General features: G+C 27.8%; 1 protein-coding gene across 1 annotated transcript in view; it reads right to left on the bottom strand.

Moving 5' to 3' along the window:
- Window positions 1-1,456: 1,456 nt before the first annotated feature.
- Window positions 1,457-16,024, bottom strand: part of LOC122505413 (DNA-binding protein D-ETS-4) — a 108,315-nt gene continuing 93,747 nt past the window's right edge. Inside the window, exons 5-6 of the mRNA XM_043617010.1 lie at window positions 4,337-4,535; window positions 1,457-4,158 (exon numbers count right to left, since the gene is read on the bottom strand). Coding sequence (XP_043472945.1) covers window positions 3,821-4,158; window positions 4,337-4,535 — 537 coding nt within the window. The 3' untranslated portion in view covers window positions 1,457-3,820. The remainder of the gene's footprint in view (window positions 4,159-4,336; window positions 4,536-16,024) is intronic.

Raw genomic sequence — 16,024 nt, 5'->3', positions numbered from 1 at the left:
TTTTCTTTTACCTTCGAAAATTAAATGAAATTAAACTTTAATTATAATTGCAATTTTTAATAAGTGCATCAAAAGAGAGATTTAAAAAATATATAAATATATGGAAACAAACACTTTTTAAATAGAATATTTTTAATTAAAAATTGAAATTAAACCAAGTAAGTTCTACCTCGAAATTAAAATTTAGGTACGAAGTATGGTAATACATAAATTTTAATAAATTGTTGTAGTAAATTAATAAAAGAAAAGAAAATTCTAAGGTTGGGATGTAATAACCACATTTGTAGCAACTATATAAAAATCCTGCCCATTGGTCTTCATTTCATGACCTTGAAGAGTAGCCAATAGAATGAGCGAGAACTACATGTAGGCTTCTCTACTCCCACTACACGATTTCTAGAGTTGTTATTACATCCAAAATTAAATTATATTAATAATTAATGAAATAAATTAAAATAATTATATTGTTGAGAACTTATTTAAATCATGCTTCAAAACATAATTTCTTCTACATTCTAAATAAGTATAATTACAAAAAATGCAGAAAAAATAAAATAAATATTAAAACTACAAGTAAATATATATAAAAAAGGAAGATAAAAAAATTGTTATCTTTTTTCGAATGAGTTATGCATAAAAGAAGAAATGTGTTGTAAAAAAATGTTGGTACCGAAAGGTGCTTTATGATCCCATTATGTAAACGCACTTAAAAAGCCACTACTTGGGAAAAGAAGAAAGAACCTCTTATTAGGACTGGTAAAGAGAGTACACGACCACCTTGTGTATATTGGAATCGTGTCGTTTAGAGATTCTTAGTGATACAATAAATACGTGCGTACCAATGTCAAATAAATCCGTTTATGTACAAGAGCGTTTGGTATACACGAGGTGGCAAAGAGGCAAGAAGAGGAGAAGGAGGAGGGAGCGATACAAAAGTACAAAAAACAACCAATGAAAAGTACTAATTAAATACCTGATACAGACCTGGTCGCTCGAGAAACTATCAACCTTAAAGTTAATTAATTTCCAAGGGCTATGTTTTTTGGAAAATAAATAAAAAAAACTACGTTCTTTTCTAACATTTTTTTTCCAATCAACATACTCTACTCTCATAAAACAAAATTTAGACAATTTTCCCACTTTCCTGAATTTCAATATTCAATAATAACAATAATAATAAAATAATAATAATACAACAAAATTATAAATATTTTTTAAAAATCTTGATTAGCAAAAAAAAATAATTTACTGTCCGGAAAAGTGAAATTTTTTTTATATAAATACAAATATAAATAATTAAAAACCATAAATAAATCATTATAGTAATTATAAAAATATGTTATAAAATATTTTTCAAAAATTAAATAATTTCAAATAAGTAAAAGTATAGTATTATTAAAAATTATTTTCAACTTTAAAAAGAATTCAATCAATTTTAAGAAGAATTAGATTAAACTCTTATTTAAATAATTGAAAGATACGAAAGTAAAGCACCTCTATTGCAAATATTATATTGACGATATAAATATAAATCGGGGATCTAACGTCAAGTGATCCGAGAAAAAATAAAAATTCATGGGATCGGAGTGAAATATACGCTAACTTAAGATATATCTTCAAATACTAAGTATTATTGCTTTTTTCAGTAATTTCCAAATTTTAGAAAGGGTTTAAATTTTAGATTTCTGTATGACATTTACAATTTGATAACATAAGTCCTGGATTAAATGACGTACAATCCATCATATATATATTTCAGTATTAATCATAAAGTTATAATAATAGGTTTTTTAGCATCATATAACAATGGAAATGACTCACGTGAGTCTGAAAAACTAAGAAATTAAATATTCCTTAAATACTAATCGTTCATAGAACATACAATGTTTAATATATCATAGATATATGGGACCAATATCACCGGTCTCAATCGCATATTCTATCTCCTCCTAACACATTTAATTTTCCAAAATCTCTCATTTTTGCAATTTATGAAAATAAATATTTAATAGAATCGATATTAATAATATATGACAAATAATAATATTATTAATAATGCAATAATATTATTAATACTATTATTTTAATGAAAAATATTAAAATAATCAAAGATTTAAATGTGAAAACAATTTTTGATATTAATTTGCATATCGTTTATTTCATTGCCACAAAGTCAGGTTTTATAGATCATTAATGTCATCAAATACGCGTAAAATTTTTACTGCTTTTCTTTAAATTTATTATTTAATGTCTCACCCATTTTATAAACACCTTTTTTCTGTAATATTTCAATACATTTTTTGGAACTTAAAAATTTCAAATTTTGTTATAAAAAAGATAAATAAAAATCATTTTTGAAAATATATAAGTAATTTAATTTTACTTCTTTGAACTTTTAGAGAAAAGTATTATACTTCGAAATACCATTTAAAATTATTACTCTACACTATATGATTACTTCAATTTACTTAATTAAAATTTTTAGAAGTTATGTTATTCATTCGCAGTAAAATAAAAATTGTATTTTAACGCGGAGAGAGGGTAAAAAAAATTAATTTAAGATAGTTAATTTATTAGGCAGTCTAATAGATTTATGCAAAAAAATTTTCTCTACTAATTAAGAGTACTGAATTTCAGACTCTTCTTAAAATAAGATTTTTTATAGTATTAATTTAATGAGATTTGATTTAAAGCTCTAAAAATAAAGAAAGTAAATGAAAATTTATTTATTGATTTGAAAAAAGGAGAGACTTTGGAGATCAGAAGTGTTGATCAAGCAGCAGCGAATAGTTCCGCGCGCTAAGATCATAGAAGAGTGGGCCAGAATGTTCCGCGAATGAAACCAGCAAGCAAACGCAAGAAGAGACTCTATATTTTGGATGTTAATGATTAGTCATGAGCTGAATGTATTTTTTTTCTAAAATCTTCACAGGACGTACCTCCTGATTCGATCTTACGAAAGTTGTTCAGCGTGTGGTGTATCTTTGCTTTTTTTATAGAGCTCTCGCGCGTTATTAACAACAACTTACCCTCTAGAAACTTGAGAAAAGCCAAGGTTGTGCTTTTTAGCAATATAAGCAGCCTGGATCGATCGTAAAAATCGATAAGGAATGAAGAACGAGATTGCGTTAATTAAGCGCCCAAACCGGGCGTACACGTTGGTACCCGACCGTCGTTTGACATTATTCTCGAAAATAATGCAAACTCGGCGGATTCTTTTTGGCGACCTCCGCATTACAAAAAACAACACTTTATTTTTTTCGAAATTATCAATTCACTCACGACATACATACTGCGAAATTTTCCTTTTTCCCATTATTTGTACAAAAAGATAACAATTCGTAAATATAGAGACACTCGTTAAACGCAGACATACAATTATTTTGCTTGAATTCTTTCCACATTGCGAAAAGACTCGGAAGCCTAGATTTAGCTCTTGATTCTCAATCTAGATTCGAGATCGCCAATTGGATGAATTTTATTGGATATACGCTTGTAGTATCGTTTGATCTTTGACCATTTAAAGATTCGACGCGAGATCGAATCGAGATCGAGAAATGAAATTAGACGAAGACGATCTTTGAGATGAAGAAGACAGCTTCCTTTGGATTTATGTGGGAACTTGATTTGCATCGAGGAGAAATATATAAAGAAGTCTATCCCCGGCAATGAAAGAATCAAAAACTTGCCTCTGATTTCAAAATCAATTTTAAATTGTGACTCAAGAAGCTCAAATCCTAATTCAAGATAAAATGTTCGAGACATGATTCAAATTTGATATGAAATGGCTAGTTCTCGATGTTTATTTTTTGGAGATATATTAAAGACAATAGGGATGACAGAACTGGTAGACTAACCTCTGGCTGCGTTCTGTCTTCTTCATGATACCTTTCTTGTAGTATTGTCGAATGCTGCGACTCAATTTGTCATAATTCATTGCAGGACGATTCTTTCGTTTACCCCAGAGCCTTGCAACGCGAACGGAATCTTCAATCTTAAAGACACCCTTGTTGCGATCGAGCCAACGAATACATGAACCATGCACTCCGGGACTCTGGAGCAGTTCTTTGAGAAATTGCCAAAGATGTATGTGTGAGCCGCCATTTCGCATTTTTCCACCGGATGATGCTTGAATCGATCCGGAATCCTCATCTTCATCTGCAATCAACAAAAGAAATTTTATTTTGCAGATTGGAAGATAAACTGTAATTTACAATGATCCCTATTTCATTAAAATTTTTAATGAACAAGTTGTGTTAACTCTACAGAATTTGATAAAAATAAGTTTAATAAATATTGAAAGGGAAATAAATTATTAATTCTTTTGATGATTTACCGTCAGAATAATCCAAGGAACAGGATCCTTTGACACTGGCTGGACCAGTACTTGATGCGGAAGAAGTTGTACCTCCATTTGCACTTCCTGGCGCTTGAACAACTCCTGCCGGACTCCACGAAGCGGCCAAGGTATTTCTTGGTGATTCCTCGACTGCTGTTTTCCAGATTTCCAGTTGAGCATAGAGCACGCTTCCGCACTGTGATCAAACAAGATTACTTTCGATGAGCAAAACATACCTCTCAAAATCCAAGACTATTTCATCTTAGAATATATATCTCCATACCTATGTATACAGTATACTAAAAAAACGTCTATTTTTTTGGGACCTTTAATGGTATTATCTGGGAAACAAAGCCATTTAACCCTTAAAGTACACACTTCAAAAACTTACGTTCAATACACACAAGGGCGATTTGTACCCAGCAATACTTTAAACCCTTATATCTTTGTCTCAAATTAATGAAATTTAGTCGTTTTTTTTAATCGATACGAAATGTTCTGAGGAATATGAAAAATATAGTTTTGATGATATAAAATTAATTTGTTAAAAAATATTAAACAATAAACAAAGGCATGATTTTAAAAATATAATGCATTTGAAAAAACACCGGGGCGATCTGTATTCAGTGTGTACTTTAAGGGTTAAAAAACGTTTATAAGACATTGTATGTCTGATTCAAAAACGTTTAAAAGACGTCCACGTTGAACTTAGAAAATTATATTTTTTAATACCTATGAAAGTCTAAGTAAACAAGACATCTTTTAAAAATCTTAAAGACATTCAATGGCTAAGATATAGAACATGATGAGTCAACATTGACATAATCAATATTGAGGAAATATTGTAGTCAAATTGTGCTATTTGCAAATTTAGGTTTCACTTTAAAAATATAGTAAAAGTTTTTTTTTACAATTATCCTTCCCAGATATTCATATTTATAAGTGAGTAGGACCTTAAAGTTTAGGTAAATTGTCAAAGGTCCGTAAACGAAAATTATCTTCAAAGGATGTTAAGCCTAAATTCTTTTAAGTTAACTTAAAAGGTGAATATACATATATAACCTCAAATTTTAGGTTTCTGTTCTGAAATCTAACTAATAGCAGGGTTGCCACAGGTCAGGGAAAAGTCAAGGAAAAGTTAGGTATTTTTATTAAAAGTAGTGAAAAAAATTTAATTTCCAGGATTTATAATTAATTTTATTTTACTTTTTAATAGGGGAGAGTTGTCAGAGTTGGGCAGTGTTTAGGGTTGAGCCACCGCGTTTATTTCGTTTTATCGCACTAGCGCCATCTATTTTTTTACGAAAATTCTTGCTACTAATGTCAGCCATCTTTTCATATGAGTCGCAGTTACATATACGAACCTATACTTGACCATCGTACCACTTTGTGATATAGACTCAGCAAAAATTTGTTTGTGGTGTCAAAAAAAGAGAACTAAATGTAGAAGAAATGTGCCAAAGACAAAATAAGTTTATAGAAATTGTTCATTAAAATGATATGTGAAAATGTGTAAAGTAATTTGGTGTTTGTGTCACGCGTTTGTGTTCTGTGCCCCTATGGCGCAAAACGACGCGTGAGTCAGAGTTGGGCCATGAGGGAAATTTTGCAATTACAAAGCGTACTTGCAACAGAAATTCATTTTTTTTACTTAAAAAGGTATTAAAAACTCCATTTTCATTGGAAAGAGAGAAAAAAAATTTTTTTGATAACCTTTTTTCAATTTTTCAATTCTGGATTTCGTTTATGAGGAATAAATTATCTAAAGTTATATGAAAATGCATAATATGGGATTTTATTTTAATTTCATGGTTCCTTTCCTCATTCCCAAGTGTCATTCTGTCCTTTGAAGGTCATTTTTAATCATTTACCTAAATATTTCATTGATTTTCTACAGTGTCCCAACTCTGGCAACCATGATCAACTCTGGCAACATTTTTTTTTTAAATTGCTTATAACTCTGAAACTTTTGGTCCGATGTTCAGCAAAAACATTGCATTTGAGTTGATCTTTCCAAAAATATTCGCAAAATCGCGAAATTCGTTCTACAGGGGAAGTTATGAAGAAAAGTCAAAACTATGCCCAATTCTAACAACTCTCCCCTATATATTTATTTAATTATTAAAAATCATGGATTTATAGAAGAATTTTAGTTAAAAACACTTAAAAAATTCATTTTAAAGAAATTACAAATCAATTATCTTTAAAAATAATAAAATTCTTCTCCAAAATAAAATTATTTTATTTATAAATAATAAACATTTCACAGCAATTCAACACTATTTACAAATTTTTTATAAATTTTTTCGTAATAATTTAATTATTTGTATAAATAATAAATTTTTTCCCAATAATTCAATTATTTTCATAAATAATAAATTTTTTTTTCAAAAATTCAATTATTTTCATGAATAATAAAAGTCCATAGAATTTCAATTATTTTTAATACACAATTTAAACCAAATTTCTCGAAAAATGTAATTTTTCTTGGAAATTTTATTAAAATTTGTCGAAAAAATTCGATTATTTAAAAAAATTTGTTGATAAAACTCTTTATGAGAATTCAATTTTGAAAAAAATTAATTTATTCAATAATTTTTTCATTTTTGAATTTAAATAATAAATTGAATTCTCGTAGAATTTTTTATTAAAAATTGTTTTAAAAATGAATTTCAGATAAAAAATTAAAAATAATTGTTCATTTATTTCTTTCGAAGAATTTTAATAACATGTTTTAAGTTAATTACATCTTTCGAAGAATTTACTTAAAATTGTATTAAAAATAATTGAAATCTTGAGAAGAATTTTATTATTTAGGAAAATAATTGAAGTCTTGCAACGAACTTTTATTACATTTCTTTTAAATAATTAAAATCCTGTGAAGAATTTTATTATTTAGGAAAACAATATTGAATTCTTGCAACGATATTTATTACATTTCTTTTAAACAATTGAAATCCTGTGAAGAATTTTATTATATATGAAAATAATTGAATTCTTTTGAGAAATTTTATTAAAATAGTAGATTTTGCAAATATTTTAATTTCAGCGAAGAATTTCATTATTTGTGAAATGTAATTGAATTCTTGCAAAAATGTTTGAAAATAATTACATTTTTCGATGAATTCATTTAAAATTGTATGAAAAATAATTTAAATCTTAGGAAAAGTTTGATTACTTATGATAATAGCTAATTGAATTCTTACAACGAATTTTATTACATTTTTTTTAAATAATTGAATTGATTTAATTAAAATTTTTATAAATAATTAAATTTTTTTTTGAAAAATTTTACAGAAATTTAAATTATTATAAAATATGAAGATTTGAGAATTAGAATATTCTTTTGAGTCAGGGAAAAAGTCAAAATTTTGTCTGGAAATCAGGGAAACGTCAGGGAAAAAGAAAATTAATTTTTTGTAGCAACCCTGAATAACAAACATAGTTAAAAACTTTAGCTTATGTTTAGAAGGCCAAAGGTCAAAAAGCGAACATAAATTAAAAATTTGGATTAAATGTCAAAAGAGAAATATGTACTTTTTGTTTCTTATTTATCTCTTGCTAGAAGCGACAATAACCTTAAAATTTGATTATTATTGCATTGATCAGAAAAAAGGTCAAATTTATATACATGTTTATAAAACTAAATACAAACATTTAATTCTGAAAAAATTGTAATGTAATTTAAAACTGAAATAAATTATAATTTGAAAAACAAGTTTTTAATAGGTATAATGTTGTACTGTACAATTATTTGCCTGTGAAGCAAAGTTACAAACAAGTTTTATTCTTTCATAAAAAGTTTTCAGTAAACGTACGATTTTTTCATACTTTCTTTAAAAAATGTACATATATATAAATTTCACTTTTTGTCAAATAAATGTTCCCTTAATATCCGTTTGTAATGTCAATATTCATGTGAATGAAACTATTTTTTACGAGAATATTTAATATGAGTATTGATTGGATGAACCGATTCATGAAACTTGAAGAATTTGATAAAATTCCGATTGAAAAAAGGAAGAAAGAAACGATTGCGCTCTTTTGCGTTAGAACTATAGTTTGCGAACGAGGAAAAAGAACACAAGTATAAGCAATAGAATTCCCGGTCGTGTCTCGACTGTTGAAGAGAAAGCAGCTCTGGTGACCTACATTATCGTTTAGGACTTGTTGGGACCAATGAAGGAGTCTGCAGTGTCCGTTGAGAAGACCAATCACAGCTTTTGCCACTCTTTGTGCATGTCATCTTTAAGAGGTATCAAGAAACGCACCTTGAAACCAGTTATTTCTCATGCGCTTTAATCATTTTTCAATCATCTTCATATTTTTATCACTCCTCTGTCTTTAGTTATTTCTCTTGCTTCCTCGATTGTATGAGTTGTTTTAATGAAAATTTTTTATTTTTTCATTGATTTTGATATTATTTAGATCAAAGATTGTAAAAAGTTACGTTTTTAAAAATTTTTTAAATTTTTTTTCCCGAGAAATAAAGTAAATATTTACTTGAATCAAATAATTTTTGTTTAAATCGAATAAATGTTATTTACTTTAAATACTGAAATTATTGATTCAAATACAATTTATTTGATTTAAATGGAAATTATTCGATTCAGGTATATTTAGTTTATAATAGACTAGCAACGGTTTTTCTTATTCTCTCAGCTTCTGTATTTCTTTTTATTTCTTTAGTAATTTAACGCGAATTAAAAAAAGTCTGGCTAAAATTTATAAACAGCATTTATGTACTTTTAATATTCAAAAACATTTAATAGTTTATTAATTTTTGTTTAAAAACTTAATATAAATTTGTTATCTTCTCTTCTTTGGTATATGTGATGCAATTATATTATTATTATTATTTTCTGAGTTACAAGCTTTACAGGAATATATGAGATTTTTTTCTGAAAATGTATAAGTTTTTAGATTTCTGGTGTTCTACGGTTTGAAATATCGGCGGGTGGTGTTTCAGGTGTTTGGTTTGAGATAGGTATTTTGCAATGCAAGATTTCCGATGACACATCACTTTGCGTGGTCCACGTGATTCAGAACTCGTGCATGCTCTCACTACATCGCACCACCGGTGCATCGATCTTTCGAAACCAGATGGAAATACCTTCGATATATATACATATATATATATATCGAGTTCACGTCTTTCTAGTGCTCGTTTAGCATTTACACCAGATGAAATATCAGTCCAATCGTTAGACTTATATCTTCACCCAACAGGTAACAGCTGAGATTACTCTCGTAAAACAATATACATATATAACGAAAATTTAAAAAAAAAATCAAAAAAGAATCGAAAGCAACATCCGACAAACATTTTTAAATAGAGTAAGTGAATAAGTAAGTTCTTTTGTAACTAAACGTAAATGTAAACAATAAACTGTTAAAAAAAGAATGAAAAATCAACTCAACGTAAACCTTAGCTATATTTTTAATAATCTTTAACATCCTTTGATATTAAATTATTAAAAATAAAAACGACCACAAAAGGACAATAACAAGTACTTGGACAAAAGGACAATTAGTACTTGACTGAAATTCAAGATAGAAGCTTTATGCAAAGTCTTGTTTCTATGTTTAATAACACATCTAAAAAAAACCAAAAATTTTTGCGCCTGGGTTTATATAATGATTTTTCTATTTATTATTTACTAAAATAAAGGAAAAATATACATATTCTTTTTAAAGTTTGCTTTTGTAGTAGTTGCAGACATGTTATGGGGGGAGATCTAAGTAACTCACGAAAATTAGGCATATTTTTAGAAATTTTTTTTAGCTCAATGAATTGGTGAATTAAAAATCTGTAAATTCCTTTTTTTCCATGAGTATTGATATGCAAAATATATTTTTTTTTAAATTTCATTACAAAATGGCTGCTGTGCAGTATTTTATTCAAAGGCGTCTGTTTTTAGGGTTCCATGGCCGAACAACTAACGTCTTCAATTTTTGATTTGGAAAGAAACCAAAATGTTGTCATTTTCTATACATCAACAGCTATCGACACACGTAGAATTTTTTCGATATTTTGATTTTTTGCAAAATGGTGCGTGATTGAACAAAAAAGTGACAATTTTCAATAAAAAAATCACAAAATTGTTGATAAAAATAAAAGTAAGTAATATAAAAAAATCCTACACACAGAAAACTGAGTGTTGTTTTTATTTTGGGTAATATTTTGGTTGGGTAATCTCATTAAGGGTAAATATTCATAATAGAAAATTTACCCTATTTTCAGTGTTGATATAACACAACCGGGTTAAAATTTGATGCAGACACTTTTCACATCGAATTCAGTGTTAAAACGACACTTGCCTTTCTCTGTATACGTGTGTCGATAGCTGTTTATGTAGGTATAGAAAATGACAATATTTTCGTTTTTTCCAGATAAAAAATTAAGGACGTTAGTTGTCTAGCCATGGAATCCCGAAACAAGACGCTTTTCAATGAAATGCTGCACAGCCACCATTTTTTAATAAAATCTAAAAAATATATTTATTTTGCACATCCATACTCATGCAATACTCATGAAATGGTCAATCAAACATCTGTAAAGTACGTTTTATTAGGGGAAGTTATTGTATTTATTCTTAAAATCTAATTTCAAAGTTAATTCAATTTTAAAAGAATTTAATTAGAAATATAAAAAACGTAGATTTAAAAAAAATAAAACTAAAATTCTTCCGAAATTAGTTGAATCCCGTGTGGAAAAAGCCACGTTCGAACCCCACAGCTCCGAGGCCCCCGTTGGGGGCCCTCGTGGAAGATCCATGAGGAGAAATCCACGAGGGCACTAGCAGGGGCCCCGTTCTTTGCCCTTACCCAGTGAGAAATTGCCAATAGACTTTAATCGGTCCAATATCGGTCCAATATTGGTTGCCGTGCTGGGCGCCGATTGACTCCCAATATTGGACCAATATGGGCTGATGCTTGGGATGTAACGGCATCGCCAATCATCGGTTGTCAATATTGGTCCAATATTGGCCGAATATTGGCAACCAAGAGAAAAAAATTTTTTTAAATAAATTTTTTTTAATTAAATAATAATAATAAAAAATTAATGTTTATAATTTTTGTTTAACATATTTATTTGTTTAATTATTTATTTTTAATAATTCATGTGAATAATAAATAATTTATTATTTATAAATTATAATTATTTAAAAATGCAGCAGCTATTAGAAAATAGCATTCTGCAAAAAAATTCTATCATTGAAAAATCAATGATAGGCGAGAGAAATCCGCGTCTTTAAATAGATTCGCAGATGATAGACAAGAGATATCCGCGTCATTAAACGGATTCGCAGATATACTCTGGTCTCGCGACGAATCTCTCGATACTTATATACACTGGAGTCGCCGTGTCAGTTGCGAGAACGGTTACAGCGTCCCTCTTGCGGCAGAGATAAGAATTGTCACGTAAACTGCTAAATCGCTTTACCGACCGCCTTATTATACCCGCAGTTTACGTGACAATTCTTATCTCCGCCGAAAGAGGGACGCTGTAACCGTTCTCGCAACTGACACGGCGACTCCAGTGTATATAAGTATCGAGAGATTCGTCGCGAGACCAGAGTATATCTGCGAATCCGTTTAATGACGCGGATATCTCTTGTCTATCATCTGCGAATCTATTTAAAGACGCGGATTTCTCTCGCCTATCATTGATTTTTCAATGATAGAATTTTTTTGCAGAATGCTATTTTCTAATAGCTGCTGCATTTTTAAATAATTATAATTTATAAATAATAAATTATTTATTATTTACATGAATTATTAAAAATAAATAATTAAACAAATAAATATATTAAACAAAAATTATAAACATTAATTTTTTATTATTATTATTTAATTAAAAAAAATTTTTTTTTCTTGGTTGCCGATATTCGGCCAATATTGGACCAATATTGACAACCGACGATTGGCGATGCCGTTACATCCCAAGCATCAGCCCATATTGGTCCAATATTGGGAGCCTTTATTGGACCGATGATCGGTCTCTTGGCTCCCAATATTGGACCGATATTGGACCGGTGAGAAATTTCTCACTGGGTACGGTTGCCCTGCTCAAAAATTTATCTAAGTTTCAAAAAAAAAATTTTTTTATTAAAAAACTTTAGTTCAGATTGCATTAAATTACATTTCAAAGCACCTGAAATAAACATTAAGTAACATTTGTCCAGAAATTCTATTACAAAGTTATGGAAATTTACGAGGGCACCAGCAGGGCCCCTGCTCTTAGCCATTATGAATGCCCTGCTCAACAATTTTTCTAAGTCCAAACAACGAATATTTTTTACAACAAAAAATTATTGTTTACAATCATTTTAAACAATGAAAAACACGTTTTTAACAAATATTTAATGTTACTTTTTGAAAAATATAAAACTTATATGAGGGCAAATCCTTAAGGGCCCACGAGAGGGGCCCTCATGGATTTCCCACATCATTAACTAGAAAAAATTTCTAAGTCCAAAAAAAAAAATTTTTTTACATCAACAAATTAATGTTTATAATGATTTTAAACAATGAAAAATGCGTTTTTAACACAAATGTTTTGACATTTTTTTTTTTTTGAAATGATAAAAATATTAATTTATGAATATTTATGGTCTATTATTATATTATTAATATTGTTATTATTATTATTAAACTATTTAATTATTTGTCATGGTGTATTAGTGTCAATAAATAATTTATTGAATCATCAAAAGCAAGTCAGCAAGTCACCTACAATAAAGCAATAATTTTCAAGTAGGTCCCGTAGCATAGTGGTACTCTCTAAATTTGAATCAGCGAAAAGTCGCTGATTCACCAGCCCAGAGTATGCAGCTGATGAAATAGCGTATATACACTGATGAAACAGCGTATATGCACTGATTTTCCAGCGTATATACGCTGTTTAATCAGCTGCATACTCTGGGCTGGTGAATCAGCGACTTTTCGCTGATTCAAATTTAGAGAGTACGAGTGTTGCCTGGTAGTCAGTAGGTCGTAGGCTCAATTCCCGCGTGCGTCAGATTTTTTTTTTTTTTGGTCACGATTTAATTAAAAAAGTAAAAATTGTTAAATAAGAATGTTATTTATCAATAATTGGACTAATTTGTTATTAATAAATAATTTATTTATTAATTTAATTGAAAATAAAGTTGAGGGCATTTTATGAAATCCACGAGGGCACCGCGTGGAAAATCCATATGGAATCCATGAGGATTTTACTCCAGGGCACCCATGAGGGAAATCATGTCACGCCTTCGAGGGCTCCGCGTGGATTGCCATTACGGATTCCACATGGCAAGAGGGCAATCCACGAGGGCCCCGCCGGGGGCCCTCACCATTTTTCTGCACGGAATTTTTTAATATATATATTTAATTGATTATTAAAAATAATGGATTTATAGAAGAATTTTAGTTAAAAACACTAAAACAAATTGAATTTTGAAGCAAATACAATTGATTGCAGAAATTCAATTATTTTCCAAAGTAGTAAAATTCTTCTTACAAATTCAATTATTTTCAAAAAGGGTATAGCGGAATAAGAATGGAAAATCTGCCTTTGCTCCAAAAAAGTTTAAATTATTACTAAAAGTTGGTACTAATAAGATAAAAATTTCTACCAAATATTTTTTGAAAAAATGCATTTTTACAGGACTTATGGAGGGGGAAAGCAAAATGAAAAAATTGATTTTTCTCATAAAATGGCTAAACTGATTTTAATAACAAAAATAAGTTTTTTTGTAGAATCAAAAGAAGAAGTATAAAAAAAATACTCAGAAAATTTTTGCCCAAAAAAACACAAAAAAGAAAGTTTTTGAAATTTTGAAAAAATTTTTTAACAGGGTTATTGCAAAGGTACCATTTTTGAAATGTGACAAAAATATCTCTAAAAGTGCCTACTTTAACATATAATTTTTCTAGATTTTTAAATTTGGTGGAAAATATTGAAAAAAATTGAAAACCGAGAGTGCAACGTCATTCTATCATCTGCGTACTTCGGCTTAAGAAATAAAAAACTTTTTTAAACCATTCCATAAAACTCAATTTCCGTAATCATAAGATGAATTATAAAAAAATACCCCAACAATTTTTGCCCAAAAAAACCCGGAATGGTTTAAAAAAAACTATTTTTAATTCTCCATTTTTTTTTAATATGTTGCACCAAATTTAAAAATCTAGAAAAATTATATGTTAAAGTAGACACTTTTAGAGATATTTTTGTCATGTTTCAAAAATGGTATCTCTATAATAAAACCCTTTTAAAAAATTTTCCAAATTTCAAAAAATTTTTTTTCTGGGATTTTTGGGCAAAAATTTTCCGAGTATTTTTTTTATTATTCGTCTTTTGATTCTACACAAAAACATATTTTAGTCATTAAAATCGGTTGAGCCGTTTTCGAGAAATATCAACTTTTTATTTTGCTTTCCCCCTCTATAACCCCCTCCATCTCATTAGTACCAACTAAACTTTTAGTAATAATTTAAACTTTTTTGGAGCAAAGGCAGATTTTCCATTCTTATATTCCGCTATAATCTTTGAATCAAATTCTTGGCAAAGTTTTAATTTTATTTTCAAAAACTTTCTTCAATTCAATGATCCAAAAGAATTCAATCACTTAAAAATAATTTTAATAAAATTCTGTGCAAACATTTCATTATTTTTAAAAATAATAAAAATTTTACAGAAATTCAATTATTTGCAAATTATTTTCATATATTATTCAATTATTTTTCATAAATAACATTTTTTACAAGGATTCAATTATTTTCATAAATAATAAAACTCAATGTTAAATTTAAATTATTTTTAATACAATTTTAATGGAATTCCTCGAAAAAAGTTATTATTTTTAAAAATTTTATTAAAATTTATTAAATAATTATAATTTTTTAATAAGCTTTATTACAATTTATTTATTAAAATTTTAGTTTTATTTTCAATACATTTTTAATTAAATTTCTTTAAAGAATAAAATTATTTTCTAAACTTTAATGAAATTCTTTGGGTAACAATTCATTTTTTTCAAAATAATTTTAATAAAATTCTTCGCTGAAATCCAATTATGTCTATAAATTTACAAAAATTCTAGTCAAATTTTCAATTATCTTTATAAATAATACCTAAAATTTTTCTCCGAAATTCAATTATTTTCCAAAACATTTAATAAAATTCTTGGCAGAATTTCAATTATTTTTAATACAAGTTTCATCAAATTTCTCGAAAAATGCAATTATTCCTGAAAATTTTATTAAAATTTGTCAAGAGAATTTATTTATTTAAAAATTTATTGATAAAATTCTTTATGAAAATTGAATTTTAAGAAACATTCAATAAATAAAATGTTTATTTCTTATAGTTAAATAATTGAATTCTCATAGAATTTTCTAATAAATATTGATTTAAAAATGAATTTCAAATTAAAATCTTTGAAAATTTCAAGTTTTCAAACTTTTAATTAAGAATTCTATAGAATTAATTTTTCTCAATAAGTTTAATGGGATCTTCGACACGGAGTGATCGCTTTCTTCATGTTTTATGATAATATTCTTATGTTATTGAATTTCAAATTTTTGAATATCTTAATTTCTATAAAAAAATAATTATTAAATATTTATTTAAAAATGAAGTTATTTATGTTTTCGAATATTTTTCGTTTTAAAAATCTGGAAAAATTCCGTTTC

Source organism: Leptopilina heterotoma, unplaced genomic scaffold, assembly GCF_015476425.1.
Source record: "Leptopilina heterotoma isolate Lh14 unplaced genomic scaffold, ASM1547642v1 Lhet_356, whole genome shotgun sequence".
Taxonomy (NCBI): Eukaryota; Metazoa; Arthropoda; class Insecta; order Hymenoptera; family Figitidae; genus Leptopilina; species Leptopilina heterotoma.
Note: the sequence above shows the minus strand (reverse complement) of the source record. Positions and strands in the feature narration are given on the sequence as shown.